This window comes from Scomber japonicus, chromosome 9 (genome assembly GCF_027409825.1).
Source record: "Scomber japonicus isolate fScoJap1 chromosome 9, fScoJap1.pri, whole genome shotgun sequence".
Lineage (NCBI taxonomy): Eukaryota > Metazoa > Chordata > Actinopteri > Scombriformes > Scombridae > Scomber > Scomber japonicus.
This window is the reverse complement of record NC_070586.1, coordinates 19,406,698-19,432,738: the sequence shown is the minus strand read 5'-3', so window position 1 is coordinate 19,432,738 and position 26,041 is coordinate 19,406,698. Positions and strand designations below refer to the sequence as shown.

At 38.0% G+C, this 26,041-nt stretch overlaps 1 protein-coding gene across 1 annotated transcript in view; it reads left to right on the top strand.

Moving 5' to 3' along the window:
- Nucleotides 1-5,068: 5,068 nt before the first annotated feature.
- The window catches only part of ccser1 (coiled-coil serine-rich protein 1), a 108,729-nt gene continuing 87,756 nt past the window's right edge, over nucleotides 5,069-26,041 (top strand). Inside the window, exons 1-6 of the mRNA XM_053326217.1 lie at nucleotides 5,069-5,154; nucleotides 11,041-12,058; nucleotides 12,763-13,180; nucleotides 15,107-15,291; nucleotides 22,757-22,847; nucleotides 25,602-25,707. Coding sequence (XP_053182192.1) covers nucleotides 11,066-12,058; nucleotides 12,763-13,180; nucleotides 15,107-15,291; nucleotides 22,757-22,847; nucleotides 25,602-25,707 — 1,793 coding nt within the window. The 5' untranslated portion in view covers nucleotides 5,069-5,154; nucleotides 11,041-11,065. The remainder of the gene's footprint in view (nucleotides 5,155-11,040; nucleotides 12,059-12,762; nucleotides 13,181-15,106; nucleotides 15,292-22,756; nucleotides 22,848-25,601; nucleotides 25,708-26,041) is intronic.

Here is a 26,041-nt window from a genome sequence, read left to right as displayed (position 1 = left end):
TATGAGTATGACACTGAATATTAGTGTCTACATACAGAGGTGTTGACAGGTTGGTATGTAGAGAAGACCTGTCACGTCTATACCAAAGTCTCTGTGTCTGGTAGTTGTATTTACTTGGTTTTAATTGCCAGCTGTAATCTGCTGTTAATGTTGTGAATTTGGCTGCAAAGCTAGACTGCAGCCACATTGAATCCTTATTGTTTTAACATGAAACGCCTTTGAGCTTACACTGAAACTTCCTCTTTTGCCAGGTTTATGTTTATAGATATGTGTAATAAGTAATCACATTATTGGGTGGTCTTTGTTTCTTTTGGCTGTAACTGTTTGTCTCTATGTAGCAGGTTCTGTTGTAATCTTAGTGGACCTGAGAGCCTTGTAGCCTTGTAGCTACTTTTGAAGCTAGCGCCTTTGTGCCTTTTTTTTTCTTTTCTTTTTTAGGAATGGGTCACTTTGTTTGCACTAGCAAGCAGATGTTGGTGTGTCATTGCACAAGTATTGTAGAAAAAACGTATCAGCTTAAATACGGTGTGTGTTTTTATTGTAGTTCTATCACAAACACTGGTGTCAGGATTATAACAGTTAATGGTGTTAAGTGTGGCTCGTTATTTACATATTTACTCTTGACTATCACAGAAAACACTACTTTTCGTCTTTGTCACAGTTACAGTCAGCTGTTTTTGCACAATAAGATGAATGACGCCTCGCACATGTTAACAATCATCAGAATTTGATCACTACCTAGTTTGCTTCTTCACTTTAAATGTTAAACTTAATCAACACGTCGATGTCTCACAATGTCTGTCACACTCTTAACGTTAATCCTGGAATAGTTCCTTCAAGCCTCTCATTGTTTGCACTCTCACGTTTGTTGCACAGCACTGAATGTGACTTTAAACATCATAACATTATACAAGTACCAGACCACCGTGTACTTGCAGTCAAGATCAGTTTGACAGCTGCAGTTTTTACAAATAGCCAAAGCGTGTTGGTTCTGGTGCTGACTCAAAGTGCAACACACTGCTCTGTAGCCGAACAGCCTTTTAAACACAGTTTAAAAACACAGTTTCAGGTTCTTATAAAAAAGTGCTATCACAAAACATGCTGTTTAGTACATTTTTTTTATTAATATCAAATCCACCGTTTACTTGCAGACACATAAGGTGTAGCATATTAGTGTGTCATTGAGTTACCAGCTACCAGACAGACATCTAAGTGGTTGATTGGCTTTGTGTAAATCAGCTCAGATATTTGCGTCTTAAGAAAGCACACCAGGGAGACACTTCACTGGAAAGAACACGTTTGCACATAGGTTAGTTTGTAGCTGCACGTGAGTTTGTTTTGTACATTTATGTATATTTTAATTTCTGGAGGGTTATGGTAATCGGTGTGTGTGTGTTTTCTCAGGTTTCTGGCCCTGACTGGGGCCCAATGCTACCTACCTCTATCTGTCAGGCCTGGAAAACCTTAACTACTGTACCATTCCTAACAGAAACAAGTTTGGTTTGATTTACAGCTTTGTTCATAAACAGTCAGTTCAATATCTCCGCCTTTTAATGTCAGGTAATAAGCTGGTCTCTCAAAATGTTTGATTTTAACTTCCATGTACATATTAATCCAGAGACATTATTTTCAGTGAAATAAAATACATCTTAAAAATTCATGTTATTAGTTGGTGTTTGCTCATGGACTTGAAACAGGTGTGGTGGATATTAATGTAAGCAGATACTCATTGTTCAACTGCTTTTGTCAAAGGAGTGTTTTTAAAAATGGTACTAACAACCTCTTCTTCCTCTTTTTTGTGGTGTTGGTTTAATTGGTCAAATTTAAATGTTTGGCTATAGACTTTATCAAGTATGGAGCACGTGATTTTTTTTTTTTTTTTTTTTTTGATTCATAACATTTTAATAAAATCTAGCTCTTACATTTAGCTGGACATAAACTTTCTGCAGTCTCGAAATGAAATATTTATCCTTGACAGTGTGCATTTTTTTGTCTCATTAGTGTTGCTGTCAGTTATTTTCACTGCAAACCTCAGAGGTCACAAACCTGAACCCTGCCTCCTGTCTTTTAAAAATCGACTGTTTAAACATCATTAAAACATGTCTATGCATTTATCAAATCGCAGGGCAGGTTCACGGTTTTATTGTCATCACGGAATGTATTCCTGTTAATTACTGAGCAGCTGAATGTTCTTTTTTAGTTGTTTATAAGGTGGCTTTTTTCTATTGGTAGGGGCCACAGCATCATTGTATGTAGTTATATAGAAATTTGGTGAAAGTCTTATAATCTCAATATCATCCTAGTTTGCTTTACAGTAGTGAATTTAGAACCAAATATGTTGCAGGCTGGCTCTCAATCTAATTCCAAGCTAGCACTTTAAAGATCTGTAGCATGTCAGCATCGGTTTGGCTCTGCAGGTGTGTATAATAAATATGTGTGCAATACTATTAAACAGGCTGTAGAACAAAGAAAAAAGCAGTTTAGGTAGACATTAAGACAATTTGCACTGTTAATATTTTATAGTTTTACTTTTGTGGTTTAAAAAGAGGGGTTCCTTGATATAAAATCCTGCTTGATTTTCCAAATGTTTCCTGCAGTAAAAAGGGTTCAAACTCTAAATTAGTGGCAGTGCATTTGTCTTTGTGTGTTTCTCCAGAGGATTTGGATGTGGTGTGTAAGTGGAGGGTTTCTGTATGTGACGTATGTAAAGATGTGAAAATATTGGTGTTTGCTCTGATTCCTGGAAATGCTACACTTTTTAATTTGCTGTGTGGGGATTTCATCAAATAAAACTAGTGTGTTTTTAAATCTATTTTGTCTCTTTAATATTGTTAAAAAATGAGGTGTTAACTGATTAGAAGTTAACAGCCTTTAAGATTTTTTTCCTAAACTTTCAAACTTTCTACCTCAAACGGGTGACAAATTAAAGGAAAAAGCAACAAAAAGTGTCTTAGTGAGGTGTTGGACCACCATGTGCCACCAGAACGACTTCAACACACACTATAAACCTCATGATGTTCCCTCATTTAGTATTTTAATGGTCCAAAAGATGTTCAATTTGAGGTTGAGAGTGGTGACTGTGAAGATCATTGCATATGATTCACATTATTTTCATGCTCCTCAAACCATTCAGTGACCCCTTGTAATCCTTGAAGAGACCACTCCCATCAGGATAGAAATGTTTCATCATTGGATAAAGATGTTCACTCGGAACAACTTTGTATTGATTTGCAGTGACTCTTCCCTCTAACGGGACAAGTGGACCCAAACCATGCCAGCATAATGCCCCTCACAGTGTAACAGAACCATCAGATCCCCTCAACGTTCAGACCTGTACTGCTATTTCCTTCAATTTGTCACCTGCCTGTATTCATAGTATAGGAATGCAATGCATGTTTGAGATCTAACCACATTTATTTATTTATTTTGCTTTTCTCTGATTATGAGCTGTTCAAATATTTAGTCTATACTTTATTAAGCAGTTAAAATGTAGAGGTATGTTTTTTCAATTACATGAAACACAACGCACTGAGGGAGTCGAAGGTTGCAGAATTTCTCTTTTATAAATCTATCACAGTTCAGTATCACCTGAAAAAAACAACTAAATGCTAACTAAAAACTAACTAGATGAGAAGTTTGCTTGAAACTTTGCACACTCCACATTTACAGTATATTTGTCAGCAAATAAAGCAAATAAGCTGTAATGTGACTTCTGCAGAATCTGCAGAAATAAGTAATCCATAAATTTATTTCATTCTGTCAGAATGCAACCACACTGAGAAATGGGGGGGGGGACAAAACCCACCGCACCCAGTGGTGTTGTGTTAAGTAAAGATGCAATAGTTTTATCAGCAAAATGTACTTCAAGTTTTGAAAGTTAAGTACTCATTCTGTATCTGAAAGGGCTCCGTCAGTTATATTATTATCTAGGCTATCATATTGAATTCTTGCATTATCATATAGGCTAAGAGGTCTTGGGGCTGTGTGCAGTTTAATCTGTGCTAATGCAATATCTTTATGGAATGATTTACGACAGATCCTGAAACTCTTTTTGGTCAATGCTCAATTGCCATAATGATTAAACATTTATCATAACACAACACAACACATAATATAGGCCTATATAAAATCAAACATTCTAAGGCAGAATAGTAAGTACATTTTAATCACCTACCTACAGCTGTATAAGAAGATTCTATTTTAATGGCACACCTCAGTGATATTCAGTGTTGGGGAGTAACTAGTTACATGTATGGCATTACTTAATTTAATTACAAATGCAATTGTAATCTGTTACAGTTACTGAAAAAAAGGAGGTTATATCTAAAGTCAGACCTTTAAGATTTTACACAGGAGGAGAGTTTTCCCCTCATTTTTTTTAAAATATTAAACATATTACTGAATACATACACTGCTGTTTTTAATTAGTTGAAAAAAATAAAATAAAAATGGCGTTACAGTACCAATTAAGCCAGACTTTTGACTTTTTTTCACAAAATATCTTTATTTTATATTCTAAAATCTACAAACTAATGAATACATTTTCAAATGAGAGATAAATCTTGCTTTATAAGAAATTATCTCCCTTATAAATCATGTCAGTATCAGATTTTGGTGCTTAATAGTTACACTTACCCTGTAGACCAGTTGAAGACATTCGTTAGGAAATTAGAAAAGTAATCAAAAAGTAATTAAATGTAAAAAAGTTACATTTCTTTTAAGTAATTTAAATAGTTACATTATTTCTTATTTTAAATAGGGTATCTAGTAATCTGTAACATTCCCAACCCTGATGATATTTGACTGCCATCCATCCATCCACCTGCTGCAGGAGGATGGAGAGGGGATGAGGATGAGGATGAGAAGGAGGAGGTGCAGGAGGAGGAGGAGGAGGGACGTCACGTTGAGCACGCTGGTCGCCTGTTCGCTGCTGTCGTCGCAACACGGAAGAGACGAAGGAGGAAAAAGAGCCTCCACGTCACGGAGGTGTAATACTGGCGTCAGTGCTACACAAGGTGCTACCTTTCAGTGCCACTGTACAAATCCAGATATCCTCATTAAGGTGATAATTATTCGCATGTGCTTAAAGCGAAGATATACTGAGCTGTGTTTGCACGGAGAGGCCTCGGTGGAGACTCTGGGAATCCGCTGAAGGTAAGGTAGGAGGACGCTTGTGTGTTTGTCCGCCGCCCCGGCTCAGCCTCCACCGGACAGAGCCTTGCTTGCTATTTCCTCTCAGCACCGGTGACCTCTGTAGTTTGAAGGCGGAGATACTATACATTTTATTCATGCAATGTCGCAATGGTTATTAACGTCGCTGTTTACGCGCCGCGGTTCAGTGAGCTAAGCTAAGGCTGGATTTAAGGTTTGACGAGCCTTGTTGACGTTTCTGGTTTGACAGCTGCTGGTCTCCCGCTGCTGCTGCTGGTGCTGCTGCTGCTTACACACATTTATACCTCTGCATCTTTCATTCATGCAAACTGTAGCCTACAATATGATGGCAACCACAAATTCATAGAGAGAATAAAAAAGCAGCAATCCGGCCTGTTAAATGCTTGTAAGAAATGTTGGTAACATAGACGCTCTGGCCCATTCGTTGTTGTGATGCTGTAGACATGCTGTAAAACACAGACTAGCCTCCACAACTACTAGGAATCATTAAAGAGTCATATATCAGCTTTAAATATAATACAGAATTAAAAAAAATTAGTCCAGGGCTGCAACTAACTAGTAGTTTCATTAATGAGTAATCAATGATTTTCTCAATTAATCGATTAGTTGTTTGATCAGATAATGGTGAATCAATCACAGCCAAAGGAGATGTCCTCACGTTTACTGTCAGAGAGCACCAAAGGAATATGGAAATATTAACATTTGACAAGTTGGAATCAAAGAGTTTGGACTTTTGTTTTTCTTAAGAAAATGAATCAATACATGAATCAATTATCACAATATCTGGTGATTGATTTAATAGATGGCAACTAACTCTATAGTAGTCAGAAAATTAATCTGCAACTATTTTGGTCATGGAATAGTCTTTAGTCTTGTTTTTTTTTGAAGGAAAGATGCCAAACATTTGGTGGTTACAGCTTCTCAAATCTGAGGACTGGGAACTGTATCCTACATGAAAGTAATCTGAATGAATATCTTTTGGTTTTGGACAAAATACATTTGAAGACACCACCTTAGGCTGTAATGGGCATTTTTTTAAAGTTTTTTTTTTATAGATGAAACACTTCATAAAGAAAATGATCAGCAGATTAAACAATAATGTTGCAGCCTTATAACAACTGTGTTTTCAGCAAAACCCCCAAAATGTGATATTCAGCAACAATGAATGTGTTTACTGAGGTGATGATCATGAATGTCACTCTTATGATATTGATGTTGGTACTAAGGTAATAGATGCTGCAGGTGATTATGGGGTGATGTTGAAGTTAGCCTTCCCACCATTCAACTTGCTGTTTAGTTTAAATACATTGGTTAAATAGCATGTTGTTATCAGAAAGCTACACAACATATAGAAGACAAGATATAACACTCCACTGATTTTACACAAAAAGGAGGAAGAATATCACCCACCCTGTGAAAACTGTCTTTCTGTGGCTCTAGAGAAACTGTCTGAAGTCTGAGAAAATGACTCCGTGACCAGTCAGGAGTTTTAGTAGACTGTATCCACCTACTGTACACTTCAGTTGAATCCCACATCGTGTTCATAAGAATGTATTTCCTGTTTTGGTGTATTTCCTGACCAAACTTACAGATCAGAGTTCACCTTTGTTTAACAAGGATGATACGGATGTGCACAGTCAACCAATAGAAATACTTAACTCTAATATTTGCAGATAGAGAAGTCGTTATTTTAGGGTGTGCCATAAGACTGTTTAGTTCAGTATTATTGTCCTGAACTATAACTGCAGCATTGTTGTATTTCTGGTTGTAATAATTGCTGTTATTATGATTTCAGCATTTCTGTATCTGTGTGTGTCATTGTGTATCGTGTGTGTCATTTGTAGCATGTTTTCAGGTTCTTGTCTTCAGGTTCTTGTTCCTCTAGTGATCCAAAATCAGGATGTTGTCATGTGTTTAGTGATTTTGTTGGGTGAAAGGTGTGAGATTATTCAGAGGTGTTTGTTATTTGAGACCCTGGTTGTTTTGACCACATGTCCTGGCTTTTATGAAAGAAGTGTGTAGTTTTGTTGTATCCATTTCCTTACGTTTATTTACAAAAGGGGAAACGAGCTGCATTATGAATATAACATTGATTAAGTAATAATAGAGTAGTTATCAGGAGAAATGTGCCTTTTCTAATAGGAGTTATAACCTGCTATTACAACTTATACCATCTGCTCATGTTTGTATTTTTTAGTCTGTCTTAAACAATAATCAGATGCTCAAATGAACATTGAAATAGGTTTTTCTAGCGATAATCATTCCTCCTGTTCTGGCCATTAGAAGATCCCTTCATAATGCACTTAATGTGCCATGGAAGTGGTGGGGGCCGGAGTCCTCCTTTTGTGCAAATAATTATGTAAAAGTTCGTCTGAAGCTAATGTGAAGCTTCAGCTGTCCAAATGAGTCAAATCAAGTAGATATCTTTCAACGTTAGTCCTTTCAAGTCCCTCTTTTGTGGGCACACTGGCTTTTGTCCCCATCACTTACATTGATAGCACATTTGAAGGGTATTTTTTTTTACAGCATGAACATGAGGAATGATTACAGCGAGGAAAGCCTCTTTCAGTGTTCATTTAAGCAACTGATTGTTGTTTTAAGACAGACCTGAAAACTTGTGAACCCATCTTTCAATTCATTTAGGTATCTGATATTGTTTGGTCATCATATCAACGTTACAAATGACTTTTTTTCCTCTCAAAATTTGAGTGTTGATATTCTCTGAAACAACTGAAGCTATATGGCTCCATTATGACCTCCTACTTCGACATAGGCGCTTCCTAACCAGGAAACTATGAGCACTTATATAATACATAGCTCTCTGCATTCAGTCAGTGTTAAGTGCAGCAGTCCTTTGTGGTATACGGTGTAATATGTGGTTACTGTTATGTAAGAGATCCCATATCAAGAACTTGTTACATAGGAAACACCCAGTTACTCACACCCCACACACACACCTTATACACCTCCTCACAAACAGGTAGATAATCTTGTACTGGGGAGGAGTTTGGTCCCGTACGTTAGATTTATTATCACTGTGCCAGGCTGTAGAGCGTGTTGGTAAGACAGTGCAAACTAAAGTACACAACAAGAATAAGGACTTCAGGGTAATCTGGTTTATGGTGTGATCATTAGGAGCGTGGAAGAGGCTCTCTTGAACTCCTCGAGCTGCTGATTCAAACCAACATAGTTTGTGTTGTTTATGCTTTGAGAATATAAAGTACATGGTTTTTAATAGAACATAAACTGATAGTGAATAGATCAACATGTTCCTTTAAGCGATTTGAAGCTGTCAGTGATAATTAAAAAAAAAGTTTCCTGGTTCTTATATGTGTCATATCTGCACTTTGAGAACTGTGGCAGTAATTAGTTATATCCTGGTGGCTGTTAGCAATAGCTTATAACATCGAAAACAACCCTGTCTGAGCTGGTACGGAGCTGAAACCTATTAGGGGGAATTTTGGTGTAATTATAGAGATTTTACACCTGATTGGTTTTGACTGGCATTATGTTGTTTACTTATTGATATTAGCAGCATTCCTTTGGTGAGCACATTCAAAAAGAAGTCTGGAAAAGTCAAAGCAGATCAAATTGTGTTTTGGCTGCACTTTGTTATTCAGTATGGTAGCACTGACGCTAACGGTACCAAGCAATAGAAAGAAGAACTGAGATTATTTTGATCATTCTAACTTCTGTAATTCAGGTTGTCTCACTTCTTGTGTTGTGGCCAGGGAGAACTGAAATTAGAACCTGCTACAGACCAGCACTAACCTTTTTATTTTCTTTCTTAAGCTGTTTTTAGTGAGCTTTACCCTCAGCAAACTTCATGTGAACTCATCTGCCCTCAGTCACTCATTGATTGTCTGGTGTGCACCACACCAAAATACAGCAGACCCGATAATGGTCGGTCAGTTAGGTCTAATACCTGGAGGCATTCCATAATTTCACTGTTTACTGCCCAGGAAAATAACATAAGCTCTCACTCTGTTTTAATATCTAATTCGTTAGAGGATGTTTTATCTTGTCTTAACGGGCCAGGTCAGAGTGCAGTGACCAGGTCCGATGGTTATGTCGTGGTGTGAAAAACAACCTCACATGGATGGACTGTTTGCTCCTCAGATGATGTTAAAGTTTGTGATGAAGCTGCTCAGACATAGACAGCTTCGAGTAAACCCAGGGCCGAGCAAAGCAAAGAGCAATGGCATTTTTTTATTGTTAATTGTTTAACTGGTCATTACTGTAAATGTTATTGTTCCCCTCTGTCTCTAACAATATTTATGGACCTCTTAATATATTAAACTGAGTTAACCTGATGTGAAAATAGAAAATGACATCACTGTTTATTTAGTGCTTGATCATATTTACTTTCAAGGATGTGACACGCTGTTAAGCTACTTCAGTAAAGGGTGTTAATGTAAGCTTATTACAGAGATCGAAAACAAAACTCTTCAGTAGCTCTCACAGAGGCTACTTCTTCAACATTACGAGGACTATACAGTCAATGTCGGGCTAATTCATGGGAAAAAATAATGGAAATATGAGTATTTACCAAAATGTTACTCTGTGACTCAACATGTGGAGCATACTCTAGGATTTAGCTGCTGGTAGAAAAATGATGATTGTAATATGTTAAATCACTCCTATTCTTCCCACATGCATACACAGATGTTGTTCATATCAGATTCAGAATGAACTGGAACAGCTTATCATCAGGACATCAGCTCTGTGTGCTTCACTGAATTATGAATGTCATTTTTCATTTTTTGAATGGTCTGGTGCAGATCTCACTGCTTTACCTGCACAAAACAAGAAAAATATAACATTCATGACTTTTTTAATAGGACATGACAGATTGCAGGATAGTTAAGAGATAAAAAATGCATGTTGACAGAGTGACAAGTCTCTCATTCTGTGACCTTTCACATCCCTTACAGTCCTATCTTTTTTCTTATGTTATGGAGTTTAGTATACAGCACACACAAGGTATTGCACAGAGAACTAACTGTCTAACTAAAAAAAATAAAGTTATAATCTCTGTTCGCTCATCCCACCCTGCTCTGAGAATCAGCCCATTATACTAAGGCATAACAAGGCATCACAGGTGGTGTCTTATCAGTGCCTGAGTAGGATAGATCAGAAGCAGAACTGCACCTCAACAAGGCATCTGTAGTATGCTGGGTATTTTCGGAGATGATAATAACTACTTAAACATTTTCAGACAGACTGTTTTCATCACACATACTTAACATCCAGCTAGCAGCAGGGTAACCAACGTTGTTTTTGTGTACGTGTATACCTGACCAGTAAAAGTCCATCATGTCATACTAATGTTTGCAACACAAGCGTCTGCAGGGTGAAGATGCTTTTTGACTCATTCAGCAAAGGAAAATTTAGATTTCTTATGTCAACCTGCACACTGTAGCTCCCCCTTATTGAATTTCCTCTTTCAATTTTGAATGGTGTGTGCTCCTCCATCAGTTGTTTTATGGTCTAACTGGATGGGAAGTGACTGTCCACAATCACACAGTTATCTGATTTTTTTTTAACCTCCCATAATAGAGAAAATAGTGAAAGCATCTCATCATTTAATTTTACTGGCAATAGATTTTCAATATTTTTTGTCATTCAGAGATTTAATAAGCAAGGACCACACTATCAACTGAGATGTAATTGTTTATTGAATATGAGGTGACTGGCAGATTGGAATCGGAAAACAAATAAGTACAGAGGGGCAAAAGGCGTTTATAGATGTATGAGAGGAAAACAAGGGTTTGAGTGTGTTGTGTTTCATTCGAATTATCTTTGTATGTAAATCTGAAGCTGTTTTTTTTTCTGTTAAATGGTTTTTGTGTTTGTTTTGCCCCTCAGACGGCCCCACTGCCTCAGCTTCTCGATGGGTGAATCAGGCTCACGTCGCTCAACACTGGTTTCCCGCCTACCAATCTTTCGCCGTAGCAGCAGTAAGAGGCAGGAGTCTCTCCCCTCCTCTCCTTCTTCAGGTGGTGTGGGAAATGGCGTTCACACCTCATCGCCCTCCAGCACCAACTCCAGTTCAGGCAGTACCGGAAAACGCCGGAGCCTTTTCCGCACTCCATCGCTTAGTTTCACAGCTAAGCGAAACAGTCATCCACGTGTCCAGCCTATCAACCTAAACCTCACGCCTCCTTTGTCACAGAGCACAGATGCAAACGGAAACAACCAGCAGACAATAACGACGTCATTTTCAACAGGGTTCAGTGAAGGTGGCGGACGTCCCAAGTCACGCCACTCGTTTGGGTTTGGAAGCCACAAGCACAAGAAAATTACACGTTCTCAGACAGAGGATTTTGACAAAGCGTCCTCTTCCTCTTCCACAGCCAATCGAAATGTGTTCATCAACTGCATCAGCAGCTCAGCGGCCAATGAGGGTGACGATTCTGGGTTCCTCGAAGACTACAGTGGTGGGAGTAACAACAACAAACAGTCATCACGCCAGAAGAAGCAGCTGCTACCTAAATCTCTCTCAGCTCACCACCGCTTCTCCAAGACCTCTGATCACCACAGACCTCCAGAAGTGAATTTGGAACCTCCAAGCTCCACCACCACTACACTAGGGGCAGGAGGGCTCACCCCGGGGTCATTGCCAGGGGAGCTGCTTGGAGCTGCTGGTGAGAGTTCACTCCAGTCCCCTATGATATCAGAGGACCGAACCACAGCCATCACCCCTTCAGAGTTCATCGCCATCACAGAAGATTCTGTATCTGAGGTGGATGCTCTGCCAGCTCCCAGCCCTGGATCTGGTTTAGCCCCAGAGACTGCCTTAGTAGCTGGGCCAGCTACAGACACAGCTTCCCCTGAACTTCCACCTGCCCCAGAGAACTTCAGCGTGGCTGTCTCTACCTCGCAGGTAGTGCACTCATTTTACATTCTGTACTATGTCTTGCTGGAATCAAATGTTCTTTATAGAAATACAATATGTTTCATGTTGATAAAAATTAAACATTTTGAGCCTGTTAATGTTCTGAATTGCAAGTATTTGTACTTGTAAACACACAAACAGGAATTTATTTTGAGAAAGATGGTGAGTGCTTTAGGACACAAGAATACAACCACAGGTGCCCTTGGATGTCCGGAACAAAAACCATAAAGGAGGAATATTTATTACCAGAGTGGTGAATGTGTGGAATGTGTGAAATGTGGCATAAAAATTGAGCACCGGGCATGAAAAGTCCTTTTATTTAAAGAGCTAAGGCATGAAAAACAAACCCTATGCATGTCTGCAAACGGCCCTTCACATTTCACACCCCTGTGCTCACCACTTTCCATTTCTCAAGGAATTTGTTCTATTTTATTTCTCCAGAGAACTCCAAAAAGGAAACCACTTACACAGTATAGTAAGACAAAGCTCTGTACGGAAGCTATTGAAGAGTAAATATCTAAACATGCTGACCAAGGACATGCATATCCACCATAATAATAATAATGATAACAATGTGAGCTCTCCTTTTGGTTAGTTTTTTGCCTTATTGGAATTCATAGATCTTTATTCAGAGATGATATTTTGAAATGCCAAATGTTGTGTATTTACTCAATGAAATGCCATCTCTTCAGGTTTTCTTCACTCCAGCCGAGTCCAGTGCTGAAAAACCATTACTCCCCGACACCAGCACAGCCAACAACACAGATTATGAGACTGCCATTTCCCTCTCAGAGCCGGAGACAGCTGTACCCTGCGTACCCTTACAGGAACAATCACTGGAAGAGAGGAAGGAGAGGGAGGAGGAGAGAAAGGAAGTAAGGGAAGAGGTATCCGCAGAGGAGAAGAAGGAGTTGGTGGAAGAGAGGAAGGCAGGTTACAACACGGAGACCACAAGTGAGAGCGAGGCGTGTGTGGTGCGCAGCGAGGGTTGTCACTCTAACCCAGAGCAATCGGAGAGGAAGACGAGAAAGACGCTTTCTGTTCAAGAAAGAGGAAACTTCTGCGGTCGCCATGAACCCAGGTCCTCTCACTTGAGGAAGCCACACGCAGGTATGAAACTCATGTAAACACTAGCAGGTAAATCACAGATTTACAGGAACAGCTGCAGCTACACACCGATGTCATACACAAGTTTACAGTGGGAGTTGTGGGCCCTGGTTAATGCATGACAACTGAGACAATAATTCACAATAATTTCTAACAAAATAAGCTTGATGTTGAATATTTATTTGGTGGTTAAAGTGAAGTGATGCCATACTCTTGCCACTTAGCCAATAAAAAACTTGAACAGAACTTTATCAAGCCCTTGTAAAGGGTGGTACAAACTGGGCTGGAAAACTCCAGATGGGTAGTGTTGGGCAACATAATATTTTTCCAACTTCCAAATTCTGAACTAATTCAGATAAAATTGACATTGTACAACTACAAAACTGTCTAATAAATCAGTGCCAGTTGTTGCTTGACTTTAGTGAAACAGTGTGTGGCAAAACTGAAAATGTTTTCTTCAACCAGAGCAGATTTGTCACTGTCGTTCTCGCTTCAGGCCCATTTTAAATGTTCTACTAACTTTTTTCCTTCTGCCAGATGCTGATAAGAAATTATGGCTGACTGTATTTCCCTTTTTAAAAGAAAATAAGTGAAACTCAGAAGGAGTATTACCACATTTTAGGGTTGCAGAAGGACAAATGTGTTATGTGTTATTCCGAGTCAGAGGTTAATCACTTTATTTATGCTCTGCTTTTAGTTGACATTATAAGGCATTAATACAAGACGTGGACAATTATAATTAGGATTACAATTTGATCTATTAGTATGCATGTCATACACACTCAAACACTGAGGCTACTGTAAGAAATATTTGAATTACAGTGGGCAAGTTCACCTCAACATACTATCAACTTTCTTCTGTTTGATTAGAAACTCTAAAAGAACCATACTGTAACTGTGACTTGATTGTCAGTACAGAGTGTAGGAGTGACTGATTGTGCTGTACTGCTAGTGCAGGATTAGTGGCCTATTATGGGATTGTGAAAAAAATATACTTGCAGGGAAGTACATGAATATTGACAGACTGCAGGAATAACGGGGAGCTCGTCTGTTGGGCTCCACTGTTACAATTTTTGGTATTTTCATTTTATACTCATATCATATTCTTTACTATAATCATAAAAATAGTAACAACCCTGTGGTGAGTGAGTCCCAGTACTGTACTGTAGATCTGATTTTCCTCTCTGTTCTCAACCTGTAGTACATTGGTTGGAGGCACAAGGAGACGAATTGTGATTGTAGGGCTTCTTCAGTGACTTGTTGCTAAGTGCGTGTTGTTCAACAAGCTGCAAATGTAACAATTTTTACAGTTTGAGGACAAAGAAAGCAGATACTCACATAAGAGAAACAGTGTTGAAGGTGTGTTTGCAAGCATATAGTAGTGTGTGTGAGTGTAAGACAGGGGTGGAGAAAGTTTTTGGCCAAAAGTGCTGTTTTTTAAAATCATTTTAGAACCTGTCTGTCAGAGAGATAACAAGGTTTCACATTTATCTCTTAGTAGTTCAAAAAGGAGCTCTCTTTGTCCAGTTGCAATTATAGCAATCATCTGTGTTTGTCTGCCTGCAGAGTATTGCCACTGAAACCTCTCATTCATTCTGAAATTGGTTTTATTGTTACACAACAATCTTGGTGCAGGCGTTTGGACCAAACATGATTATTACAAAACAAACATTATTACCACTTCACTGACTTTAGTGAAACAGTAAGACGGAGGGCTTCAGAAAGGGAAGGTTGAACTGCATTTAAATGCAGAAATATGAAGAACTGCTTTGTGATTAATTAAAAAGAACAAACAAACAACACAATAAGTACTGACTGCTTCTGATTAGAAATATGATAAAAGATGATTATGTGTCTGCTTGTAAAAGAGTTTCACCTCAATTCATTCTTGTCTGTCTGTCTTTTTAAAATGTTCTTTCTTTCCTCCAGCCTCTGTGTGTAGCAGTGTTAGCCCATACCATGAGGTGATGCGGTTGGAAAGGCGTCTGCGGTCCTCGTCTGAGGGGGCTGGTGGTCCTCGTATCCATGGAAACCACAGAGATGCCCCAGGCATGGAGGGATGTGGTCTGCTAAAACACAGGAACAACTCATCATCATCTAAACTAGGAAGTCTGGTAGGTCCAGAGCTGTGTGTCTGTGTGTGTGTGTGTGTGTGTGTGTGTGTGTGTGTGTGTGTGGAGGCACAAGATTATATCAGATTACTTTGCCTTTGAAGTTAATTACATAACTATGCTTTATTTTCCAAATCAAAGGTATGCCCAATTATTGATATATCATACTTAGGAGACACAAATGTTTTGTCTAAACGTAGACACACACACGCAGTACAATCAGTGTGACTAAACACTTGAGTATGTGTTTCTTCCTCTTGTGTACTTCCTGTTGGACATCCTCACAGTAAGGCACGGCAGAGCATGTGCTTTTATATAAGGTTTAAACACAATGAAGCGTAACATAAAATCAGTTTGATACTGACAAGGAATACACTTTATGTGCAGTTTAATATTGGAAATTGAATAACGGAAATAAGAGGTGCCAGCCTTAACCAATAGCTTCACCTGCCGTAATTCAGTTACCTTCTTTAGCAGCTAAAATATTTAAGGCAACTCAGTCCTCTGGAAAATCAAATATTGTTCATCCCACACTGTTAATTTATTTGTCACAAGATTCTTAATCCTAAAATGGCTTAGTTAAAATAAATAAATAAAAAATTGTGCCACACTGATGCTGGACATTTCAGCGACAAACTGTTCACGTGTTGAAATAGCATGAACACTCTTTAGGTCTTGCACGTTCACACTCACCACACATGGGAAAAAGAAGAGATTAATTGCAGTGATATCTGCAGTATACATTAAGTACAGATGTGAAAACTGAGTGGATCGTTGTCATTCCAAATAAGTTACGTATTTAATAATATGCCCTCAAACATGAATCATCTGCCTGTAGCAACTTATTTGTGATGTTGTACTCGGCCATAAGTCTGCATATTGAGGACAAGAAAAGTGGTAACGTTTTAGTAAATCTCACCACCGGATTACCAAATTGGCATCGCATCATTAAATTAATTAAACACTATAAAAAGAGTGGATGTAATTGGCTACAATTGTATCCATGTGCCAAACCACCCTCTTGAACTATACTGTGAGATAAGGGATCCTGACTAATCTCACTCAGTAACACCACCCATGCACTTTATTGTACTTTACTGATCTTAATTTGATCTAAATAACTAAAACATTTTAAATATTTCCTAATATTCACTTAAAGGGCTCAGTCTTGTAGTGTCTTGTCAATGTAGTTGTGTGGTTTACATTTAGAGTTAAGGAAAAAGCTGGTATGTTGTTGGTGATTGAAAATCGTGGTAATTACTGAAGCTGACTTATCTTAAACCTATATCTTGATTTGAGATGCACAAGTTATTTAAAGGAATGTAAAGGGAGCTAAGCCACACATTGAAATGCCACATATTTAATGGTGCTCAACAGTAGCCATAATAAAGTAATGGGACCTCAAGTCTTATTGTGTCACTCAGCAGAGATAAACCACAGCTTGAGATAAACATTCAAATCTTTAAATAGGTCATTTCAGTTGAAACGTGAACTTGAAAAAACTGCGAAGAAAAGGACCTGGCTTCTTACATTTAAAGCTATTTAAGGCAAAGCTGCAAAAGTGAGTTCAGTGCGGATGGATAAAGTGCTTTGAAAAACTTCTTCAGTCATCTGTAGGATTCAAGCATTATATCCAGTTTGTTTGTTGCTTAGGTTGTCTAACAAACATTGCACCAGTCTTTGTTGATGCATGCTGTAGCTATATCCACATTTGTTTCAGGGGATAGGCTGTAGCTACAATAGTGTATAGGTTGGAAGCTCAGTGAGAGGAAAGCTAGTTTAAGTCAATCCCATTTATTTTAACAGGGACTAAAGGCTCCTACTGAGCGATTAAAAAGGACAGGAATATACACAACTCCCTGCTCTGTACTGCATCTGCTTCTTCATTGCCTTCACTAAACATGGAGTCATCCGTCACTTTTCTTCTAAGTTGTAGAAGAAAGGTAAAAGCTGGGAATGTGTTTTTAAATTATGCCTCACCAGTCCTCCTCTTTCCTTTGCTACATACATTTGTTAGTTGCAGCTAATGAGAAAAGTCTGAATTGAGACACCTTTTCTATTATGCATGCGTCTGACTTTATTTACAGCATGCACCATCCCACAGTATACAAACCATCATATATTCTAAGTAAGTGCATGACTACAGCTAGTTATTGTGTGAAGAAAACTGGTTTAATAGTCTGCTATGGCTCATTGTTTATGCATATACAATGTGGCAGACTGTGGTGTGTTCAAGTGTTAAGGAGGCCTCTGGGACTCTACACCTGTGAAGAGTAAAATAAAGAACCACAGCTCAAGTAGAACCATAAAGTATGCTAGGTAATTATGCTTTATTGTTGCTTTGTCATTACAGCCCATAATTTGATTATCATACAGCAAGTAAAGATTTGTTTGCAATGATGAACATGAATTATTTGTGGAATTCACAAGATAAACTGTAAGGTGCCCCTGTAAGGCGAAGGCAGGCTGTGTTTGCTTGAGTGGTTTGATGATCTCTTTCCAGTTGTTATTGTTATTTGATGTCCCTTTGGACATCTGTGAAATATTTATTTAACCAGCATATTCAGTATTCCTTGCTCATGTGTTTCTCAGTGACAGCTGGAGTGTACCATGGCAGACTGACACAGATTACATTCATTCATGTTTGACAAAAAAGGATTACATAAGATGTTCTCAAAAAGTATTTCTTATAAATCTTATCCATCTATCTAGATACAAGCTGGACAACTTTGAACATGCACTTTTGTGGTTTCAGTGACATATGGCAGATTAGTTTAACTGCAATCCACTTTATTTTGACTGCGTTACTTATACATATCACCAGTTGCTTGACAGCTTGCTTGCTAGATGGTGTTATACTGCAGAGTGCCCCATGTTTTTATATCCTCCAGCCAGATAGCTGCCTTGTAAAGACTAGATATCAAAAGTGACACTTGTATTAATCATAAAACAGATAAGCACTCACTTCCTGTGCCAGACAGAATTTATAATAACCACCACCAGACAGTTGAATTTTAAAATGAAAAACAATGAGGATGTTGTTTGCAAATGTGGGTACTGAATGCTCGTTATGGCCAAAGATATCATATGAAAGCAGTTCCAGTAATCATACAAGCATAAAATCAAATCATATTTCAAATCAAATCCTTTCCTCTGAGGCTAGAAGTCCTAATGCCAACTGGTCACACAGTAGAGCACTGAAAGTGGTCTTTCACAAAAGAATTACACAGTGGTTTGTGGTTGATTTCAGACAAATTGTTAGCAATGATTAAATGAAGCACGCAGTAAATTGTGTAATCATGGTGGTTTCTAACTGTCTGTACTGTACATTCTCACAAACAATAACCAGCATATCTACAAGGGAAAAACTGAGATTGCTCACTGATTTACCTCCGTTTTCAGTTAAACTTCACTGTTGCTGCTTCCAGGGAGTTTTTTTCTTTGTCTTACACTGTTTTGAGATGAAGAGTATGCTAATTAACCAACTAGCTAGCTCATGAAAATTAAATGACATTCCTCAAGTTTAATTTAATGTGCAGTGATAACTTAATTTAATACCTTGTTAAATTTACTTATGATGCTCAGGATTTATTATATCTACACACCACCTTTTTGACTACCCTAGGCAATAAAGGCAGATATGTTGGACTTGTCATTGCAGAAAAAGCATAGGCCCAACTCATAACAAGTAACAAATTATGGTATGTCTCAGTGAAGGAGCTTTCATACAGATTTTTCTTCAGGGAATGTTTATTTACATGGTGTGGCAAAAGCAGACTGGTCAGGAAATAGCATGGATATGGTTGTAAACATGAACTGAGGGAGCACATCTATCTATCTATCTATCTATCTATCTATCTATCTATCTATCTATCTATCTATCTATCTATCTATCTGTCTATCTGTCTATCTATCTATCTATCTATCTATCTATCTATCTGTCTATCTGTCTGTCTGTCTGTCTGTTTGCCTGTCTCCTCTGTAAAACTGGTTGTACAGTGGAGAGCTACATGGTCAAAGGTCATTTAGATTGATTCTGCACAAAGTCAAAATTATGAAGTCAAAGTAATATTTTCTGCCTTAGCAGCCTCACTCACGACATATTCTAATGAAATTGTCGACCTTACGATATGTGCTAGGAATCCTGTGTAGAAAATATGAACCTCAAATTTATGGGCACAGTAAAAATATGGTTCTGTTGTAACACAGTTGGCAGTATAAAGCACTGGGATTAAATATTTGTCTCTCTTGCTTTGCACTTGGATGAGTGATTATTCTGTATTGATAGAAGCAGGTTGTAGTAAAAAGATAACACATCTCAGGTGATATAAGTGAGACAGTATGGGTAAAAAAAAAAGTTTATTTTCTTGTAGGTTTCATTCAAGTAATGTATTTTGGATTTGACTAGACATTCAATCCTTTATTCCCTCAGGCACATTGTAAACACAACTGGCTGTGAAGTGTCTGCTCTGACAGAATGAAAGTAATTTGTTAGTCCATATACTTCCCCTTGCTAGAAGCCATAATACCTAGCTGCCAAATCTCTCTCCCTTGATCGTAATGCAATTTACTACCCTAAAGCGCTGAATAAATGTAATTTTCATAGACGCTATGTGTGATTTCCACAGTGTGAACAGAAAGCAGTGGTTCTTTAATGGATGGAGAGAATCTCTTGCTTCCTCTTATTCCTGTTGTGGATGTCATTCTGCTTGGCAGTTAAGAGATGGAGCCATCTTTTAATGAGACCCGATTCTGATATTATCTCTATTAACTCAAGGATTATACTCACTCAAATCACTTCACAGAGGTAAAAAGGTGACATCTCTGGGTTGTAAAATCATATTAACACATTTCTGTGGTTAGAGGGGCACATTAAAACGTGTAATTTAGCTTCAAATAAAGTCTGTATGCAGTAGTATCACACTGTATGGGTCTTCATTTCTTTTCCAATATCCTTTAGCTATTAGCTTTAATGTCTGAAATGTCTTCTGTTCAATTGTATTACACTGAAATGCATTCTGGTCTTTTTCTGATGTTTACTGCAAAAAGAAAAGCAGCTAGATGATGTTACATGTTCATACACAGACTACAATAGCTTTACATGTATGGCCTTGGAAACCACACACTCACACAAACACACACACACACACATGGGCAGAGGTGTTGTTAAACAGTCAGACATGTCACTACTAAGCATCGAGGCTCTTGTACTCAGATGGGAGGAGATCGATCACAAGTGTGCCTGTGATGTTGTTTATGTCCAAACAACATTGATGAGAACTGAACAGAGTTGGTTATTGGATTTTTGGATCTATATGCATCTGCAGATTCTCCATGAGACTGGCCCATTGTTGTATTTGGCTTTTTATATTTCACTTTGCTTCAAGATTGAATTTTTTTAGAGAACAAAAGTTCAGGCAAGGGCTTTCCACCAGTATTAATGTTATGAAAAGTTGTAGGAATCATCATCCATTTATTTTTATTTGGGAAATCTTGTCTCAAAGGTTGTTTCAGACAATGAAGTTTACTCAGAACCAGGTCAAAGTACTATTGATGGTGAGTAATTAGTTTTTTTTGGCCTTGTGGTGTTATCAGACAGGGCAGATTTGCAGTATTAGGACAGTTCAGTAGATGAGATAAAAACAAGCAAACACAACCTTTCACTTGTGGTACTCATTAATATTAGTTTTAGGTGTTGCAGTCCCTCTACATGGTATGCTGTATAAGTCATGCTGAATTTATTGATTTTTGATATAACTTTCATATATTTTAGCTTTTTACTGTCATATCCTTTTGTATCCAGAATAATATGGAAGGAGCATGCTGGCTGTTTGTAGCAGGTTCCTTAGAAAGCCCATGATGGTACCTGAAAGTTTATAATTTGTGTGATCAAATAAACATGTTCATCCAAAGAAAAAGAGTAAGGTTGATAACAAACATGAACACTAAGCCCTACCGGTCATCCTCCATATATTATCACCATATAATGTGTTGTTAAGCTTAGTTCCCTGCTACTTATCTGGGCTGAGTTTGATTTAATGCTGAGTTTTATTCCTGGATTTTTTTGTTGTTGCCATGAGTACTGTTAAGTTGCCTTTTATCTCACTTTTTCCAATGCAGGACTGTACAATTTGAATCAGTTAATTGCCAAGTTTATTTTTCTGCAGTAGGTTTCCCTTTGGTGACCATTAGATGGCAGCATTGACTTTTGGAATATAACTAGTCAAAGTGGAGAATCAGCTTACTGCATCCTTATAACGTCATAATAATACTAAGAATATGGGAGCACTTTGTAAAAGATGAGCAATGAAGATTTGATGGCGTGCTTTAAGTGGTGAAGCTCAGTCCTGTGGCTGTAGTACAGCTGGAATTTGCCTGTAAATGTAGTTATTCTAGACTGACTCCATCATATTGGTAAGGAAATGCCCTGCTCTAAATGTAATTGTGTTTATTGGAGAAACAGGTACCACTGTAAATCGTTTAGTAATATGAGAACAGTTAGAGTTATTGTCTTAAAAAAAAAAACTCAAACTGTTGGTCAAGCAGTACTTTAAGTGTCTGACTGTCACAACTGATTTGTTGTATTGGTGAAAACACCGTGACTGCAAGGCTTATAGAATATGATAGATAGAATACAAAGCCATGAGCTGTTAATGATAAGATGGCATTTTTTGAGATTCATTTATTAGAACCCACAAAATGAAGCAAAGATTGTGAGAAATCTTTTTCAATGTTTGAATTGTGAAAAACAAACTGAAAAAAGTAATGGAGCTGCTTCTGTTTATAAATACTGCATCACTGTAGTTTTTCTGGTTTGTTCAGCAGCTATTTTTTGCTGGTGAAGCACAGAGAATGCTAACAGATGTTACTCAAAACGTCGGCCTCATTTGCAACAGTCACTGCTTTTTCAAACTGAACCTTAATGATCCCCACGTAACAGGAGAAGCAATATGTTTTCATGAACTCTAATACAATCCTGAAGGACTAAATATCTAATTTAGTGCAGGAAAGGTACAAACCCCCCATTGCCTAATCAAAAATAATATTGTTTTCATTGCTAATGTTGATAAAATGTTGTGTTTTTCTGGTTGGAAAAATATCTGTCTAATTGTTATATGCCATATGGACTTTGATGAAAATCATTTGATCATTTTTTCGAAAGTGTGTCATATCTTCTCCTATTTTATCTTCCATTTTAATTACTATTATTTGTTTTCCTCCTCAGGGTTTGCAGAACCTGTAGGATTAATGAGTGTCTAGACCAAATTGTATTAAAACTGTTCATCATAATGTCTTGTTTTGACCAAAAAATGTACTCCATAAAGTATTGCTTCCTGTGAGGAAATGGTGGAAAAACCTAAATTAATCATATTATTCTGTAAATGGTAATTAATCATTGTTATTTTGTCAGATGTACATCTTTATATAACGTTGTTTCAATTTATGTGGTTGTGCTTTTTCTCTTCAGGATGTCCTAAACAATCTGGGCTCCTCTGAGCTGGATGAAGATGATCTCATGTTAGACCTGGACCTCTCTGATGATCAGCGACATCGACATGGTAATTTTTGTAATGGTATAACATCCACATCTCAGCACATACGTCTTGGCAGGTCTATGGAAGGTGCCTCGGTGAAGCATAGAAGAATATACTATGAGAAAATAGAGATGATAGACCAACTCACTTTCTTTTTCAAACTTACTGTATGAAACAAGCTTATCTTCTGAAACAAAAAGAAAATATCCATTCAAGGACATAGTGTCTTACAACCAGTAGCACAAGGATGATGGGAAAGAAGCTAAAAGCTCTCAAGGCTGATTTATGGTAGATTGCTTGACATTTTTGATAATTGTCACTCAACAGAAATGTATTTTCAGCAAAACTCTTCATTTCATGTTACACCAGGAACATATTTTGTTGCACAATGTGACTGGGTAGTGTTACTAATGTCGCCATGGAGATTGTAGTTTTCACTGAACTTCCTTCTTGATATTTCGGTCTGTAACTTTAGATAACTTGTAACATGCTGATTTAATTAGTCCAGGTTGGGATGATATAATGTAACAAAACAATATAGCTGCAGAAAAGCGCATGGGTACCATGGAGATGACTGAAAGCTTTCGCAAAAGAATTAATTGAAAACATCGGCCAACTCTCTAATTTCTGTTGAGCGACAGTTATCACAAGTGTTGAGCGACCTACCATGAATCAGCTTTTATAACTGTTGAAATCAAGAAAAAAATGCACAGACTCCTACCATCATTCCTCCCTGCTACAATTCAAGTAAATGTCTGGTCGTATTCTCTCCTCATCAGTGATTCTTTTTTCTCTTTTCTTTCTTCTTTTTACATCCTCTTTGCTGTCTTTTACTTCATTTCTCTCTCACTTGCTGTCTCTCTGTTCCCTGCGTAAGCCACCTCTGTTCTATCAACTTAAAACATGAAACCAGCACTCTCACTGGTTCTTTCAGCATGTGCCACAACTTTGATCTAGCTGCCTCATTTAAAGCGATTTATCTCCTTTGTTGTTTTGGCATTACAGTCCCACACTTCCTGACATGCCTCATGGTTGAAAAATGATTGTTAGTGTAGAATTATTGCTTGTGTTCTGCCACAGCGCTGCATGCAGTGCAAAACACAGTAACCCCAACCAACGCATGAGTTTTCAAGGTGGCTATAAACACACCATATGTAAAGGTGTTAAAGGGCTTGATTAGTAAAATGCTTCTCAGCAGATTCATGTGAGAGTTTACTATTTCACTGTAGTTGGTAGATGAATGTAGAGATATTAAATGACTGGGTAACATTGCAAGTGAGATTTAGTGATTCCTTGCCTGAACTTTGTGTTAAATGGGGAAAAATTGCAAGCTCTTTCAAAATAGATGAGTATCACTTATGTCTGTGGTTGTGGCGATCTCAAATTGCAGATGTTTGCTCCATATTAATATACATTAAACACAAAATGTACACATCCACTTGGGCAGTTGGTGCTTGGCTGAGGAAAACACGTGTATTAAACGACTCAGCGTGATATAGGGTAAACAAGAGCTTGAAATGTGATCAACTTTCATATCTGGGATGCAGGGACTACATGTTTGACTGTAAATATAGCGACAGGGTACATTTACCCTCAGCTTGACTCTTTCGCGTGTGTGAACATTTCTAGCTCTGACTCTTATCTAGCAGATCTCTGAGTCAAATGATATATAAATATGAGGCTGGATTCAACTATCTCTAGGCTAAGTCCCAGATGGACTCAGTGAATATTACAGTTGCAGTCAAATAAAATAAAATGTTCAGCAGCACTGTGGAATGAAAACTACAACAGGAGATTTAGTCCTAATAAACTGAATTTCCTGTGTTTATGAGTGTTTGGAGGAAGACTGGGTTTGAACATGCATACACAAACATACACAGATTTAAAACATCTCTAAAGGCACTGGCTGATACAGAACAAAAGAAGGCACTATCATCAATACACACACTAACACACACGTGTGTATGCTTAGTCATTAGACCTAATGGTTTGCAGACTGTAGCATGAAATTAAAAGGTTTGATCGATTGTTCTCATAAAATCAAGGGACTAAGACTTGGTGCTGGCGATGGAGGAGTAAGATTCTTCCACACACTCCAATTAAAGAGACTCATTTAAAAAACACACACACACACACATGCACACACATTTAGGTACACTAAAAGCAGACAGTCTCAGGTATGGGCACACATACATAGATTATATACACACAGAGAAAGAGGACTACTGGACACACACCAACCCCATATCACCACACACTCTCATCGGCACTCCTCATTTTTACTTCCCTCAGGTGGCTTGTTGGAGCCTTTATTAAAAAGCAAGCAGTTTTACAGCAATTTATGGCCAACAGTATTCAGCTGCGGGGCTCTGTGTTCCTATTCCGACTGTGACTCACGCCCTGTGCAATCAGACAATGACAGAGGGAGAAACAGAGGGACCTTTAAAAAGACATGAAGAAATGACAAATCTTGGCTTCATCACCTCAACTTTTATTCCAGACTTTTACACACTTCTCAGTCAAGTGTGCCTTTGAACGTAGGCATGTCATTTTTTAAACAATTTATAGTGTTTCAATTATTCCAACCTAGCACTACTGAATTTTAATAAGGTGCTTTGTGACAATAATGGTATTTTATGGCTCTAATTCATTAATTTGGGAGGAGAGGGTAAAGAGAGATTTATTGTTTTTGAGGACAAAAATATGCTGTAGTTTAGATACAAGTGTCAGGTGAGATTAGGAAACCAATATGATAAAATGACTTATTTGTGTACACAGTGTCCAGAGAAGACTCCAGCCAATCCCTAGCTTCCTGTCTCAACCTGCTTCCCTCCCCCATGGAACCACCAGGAGATCGCATCCCGGGGAAAGACAACAGCCAGAGGTAAACATGTATATTTTGTATGAATATACTGTGTGTGCGTTCACATTCTGCACAGGGAAGAAAATAAAGCAATGGTGTCGTCAGCGTAATTATGTAGAGCAGAGTCGTCTTGTGCTATAATAAAGCAAATGAAGACAAATGGTTAAAAATGGTCTTGCTTGTGAGTATTTGTGTGCATATGGGCTGGACAAACTAGAACAACAATCATGGACAGAAAAGACAGAAAATTGGGCTATGGCATTGGGCCGGCATTGGCTGTCCCAAAACTGCATTCAATCACATGCAATCACATGGCTGGCTCGAGGATCTGTTTTGATGCACTTACCCACTTGGC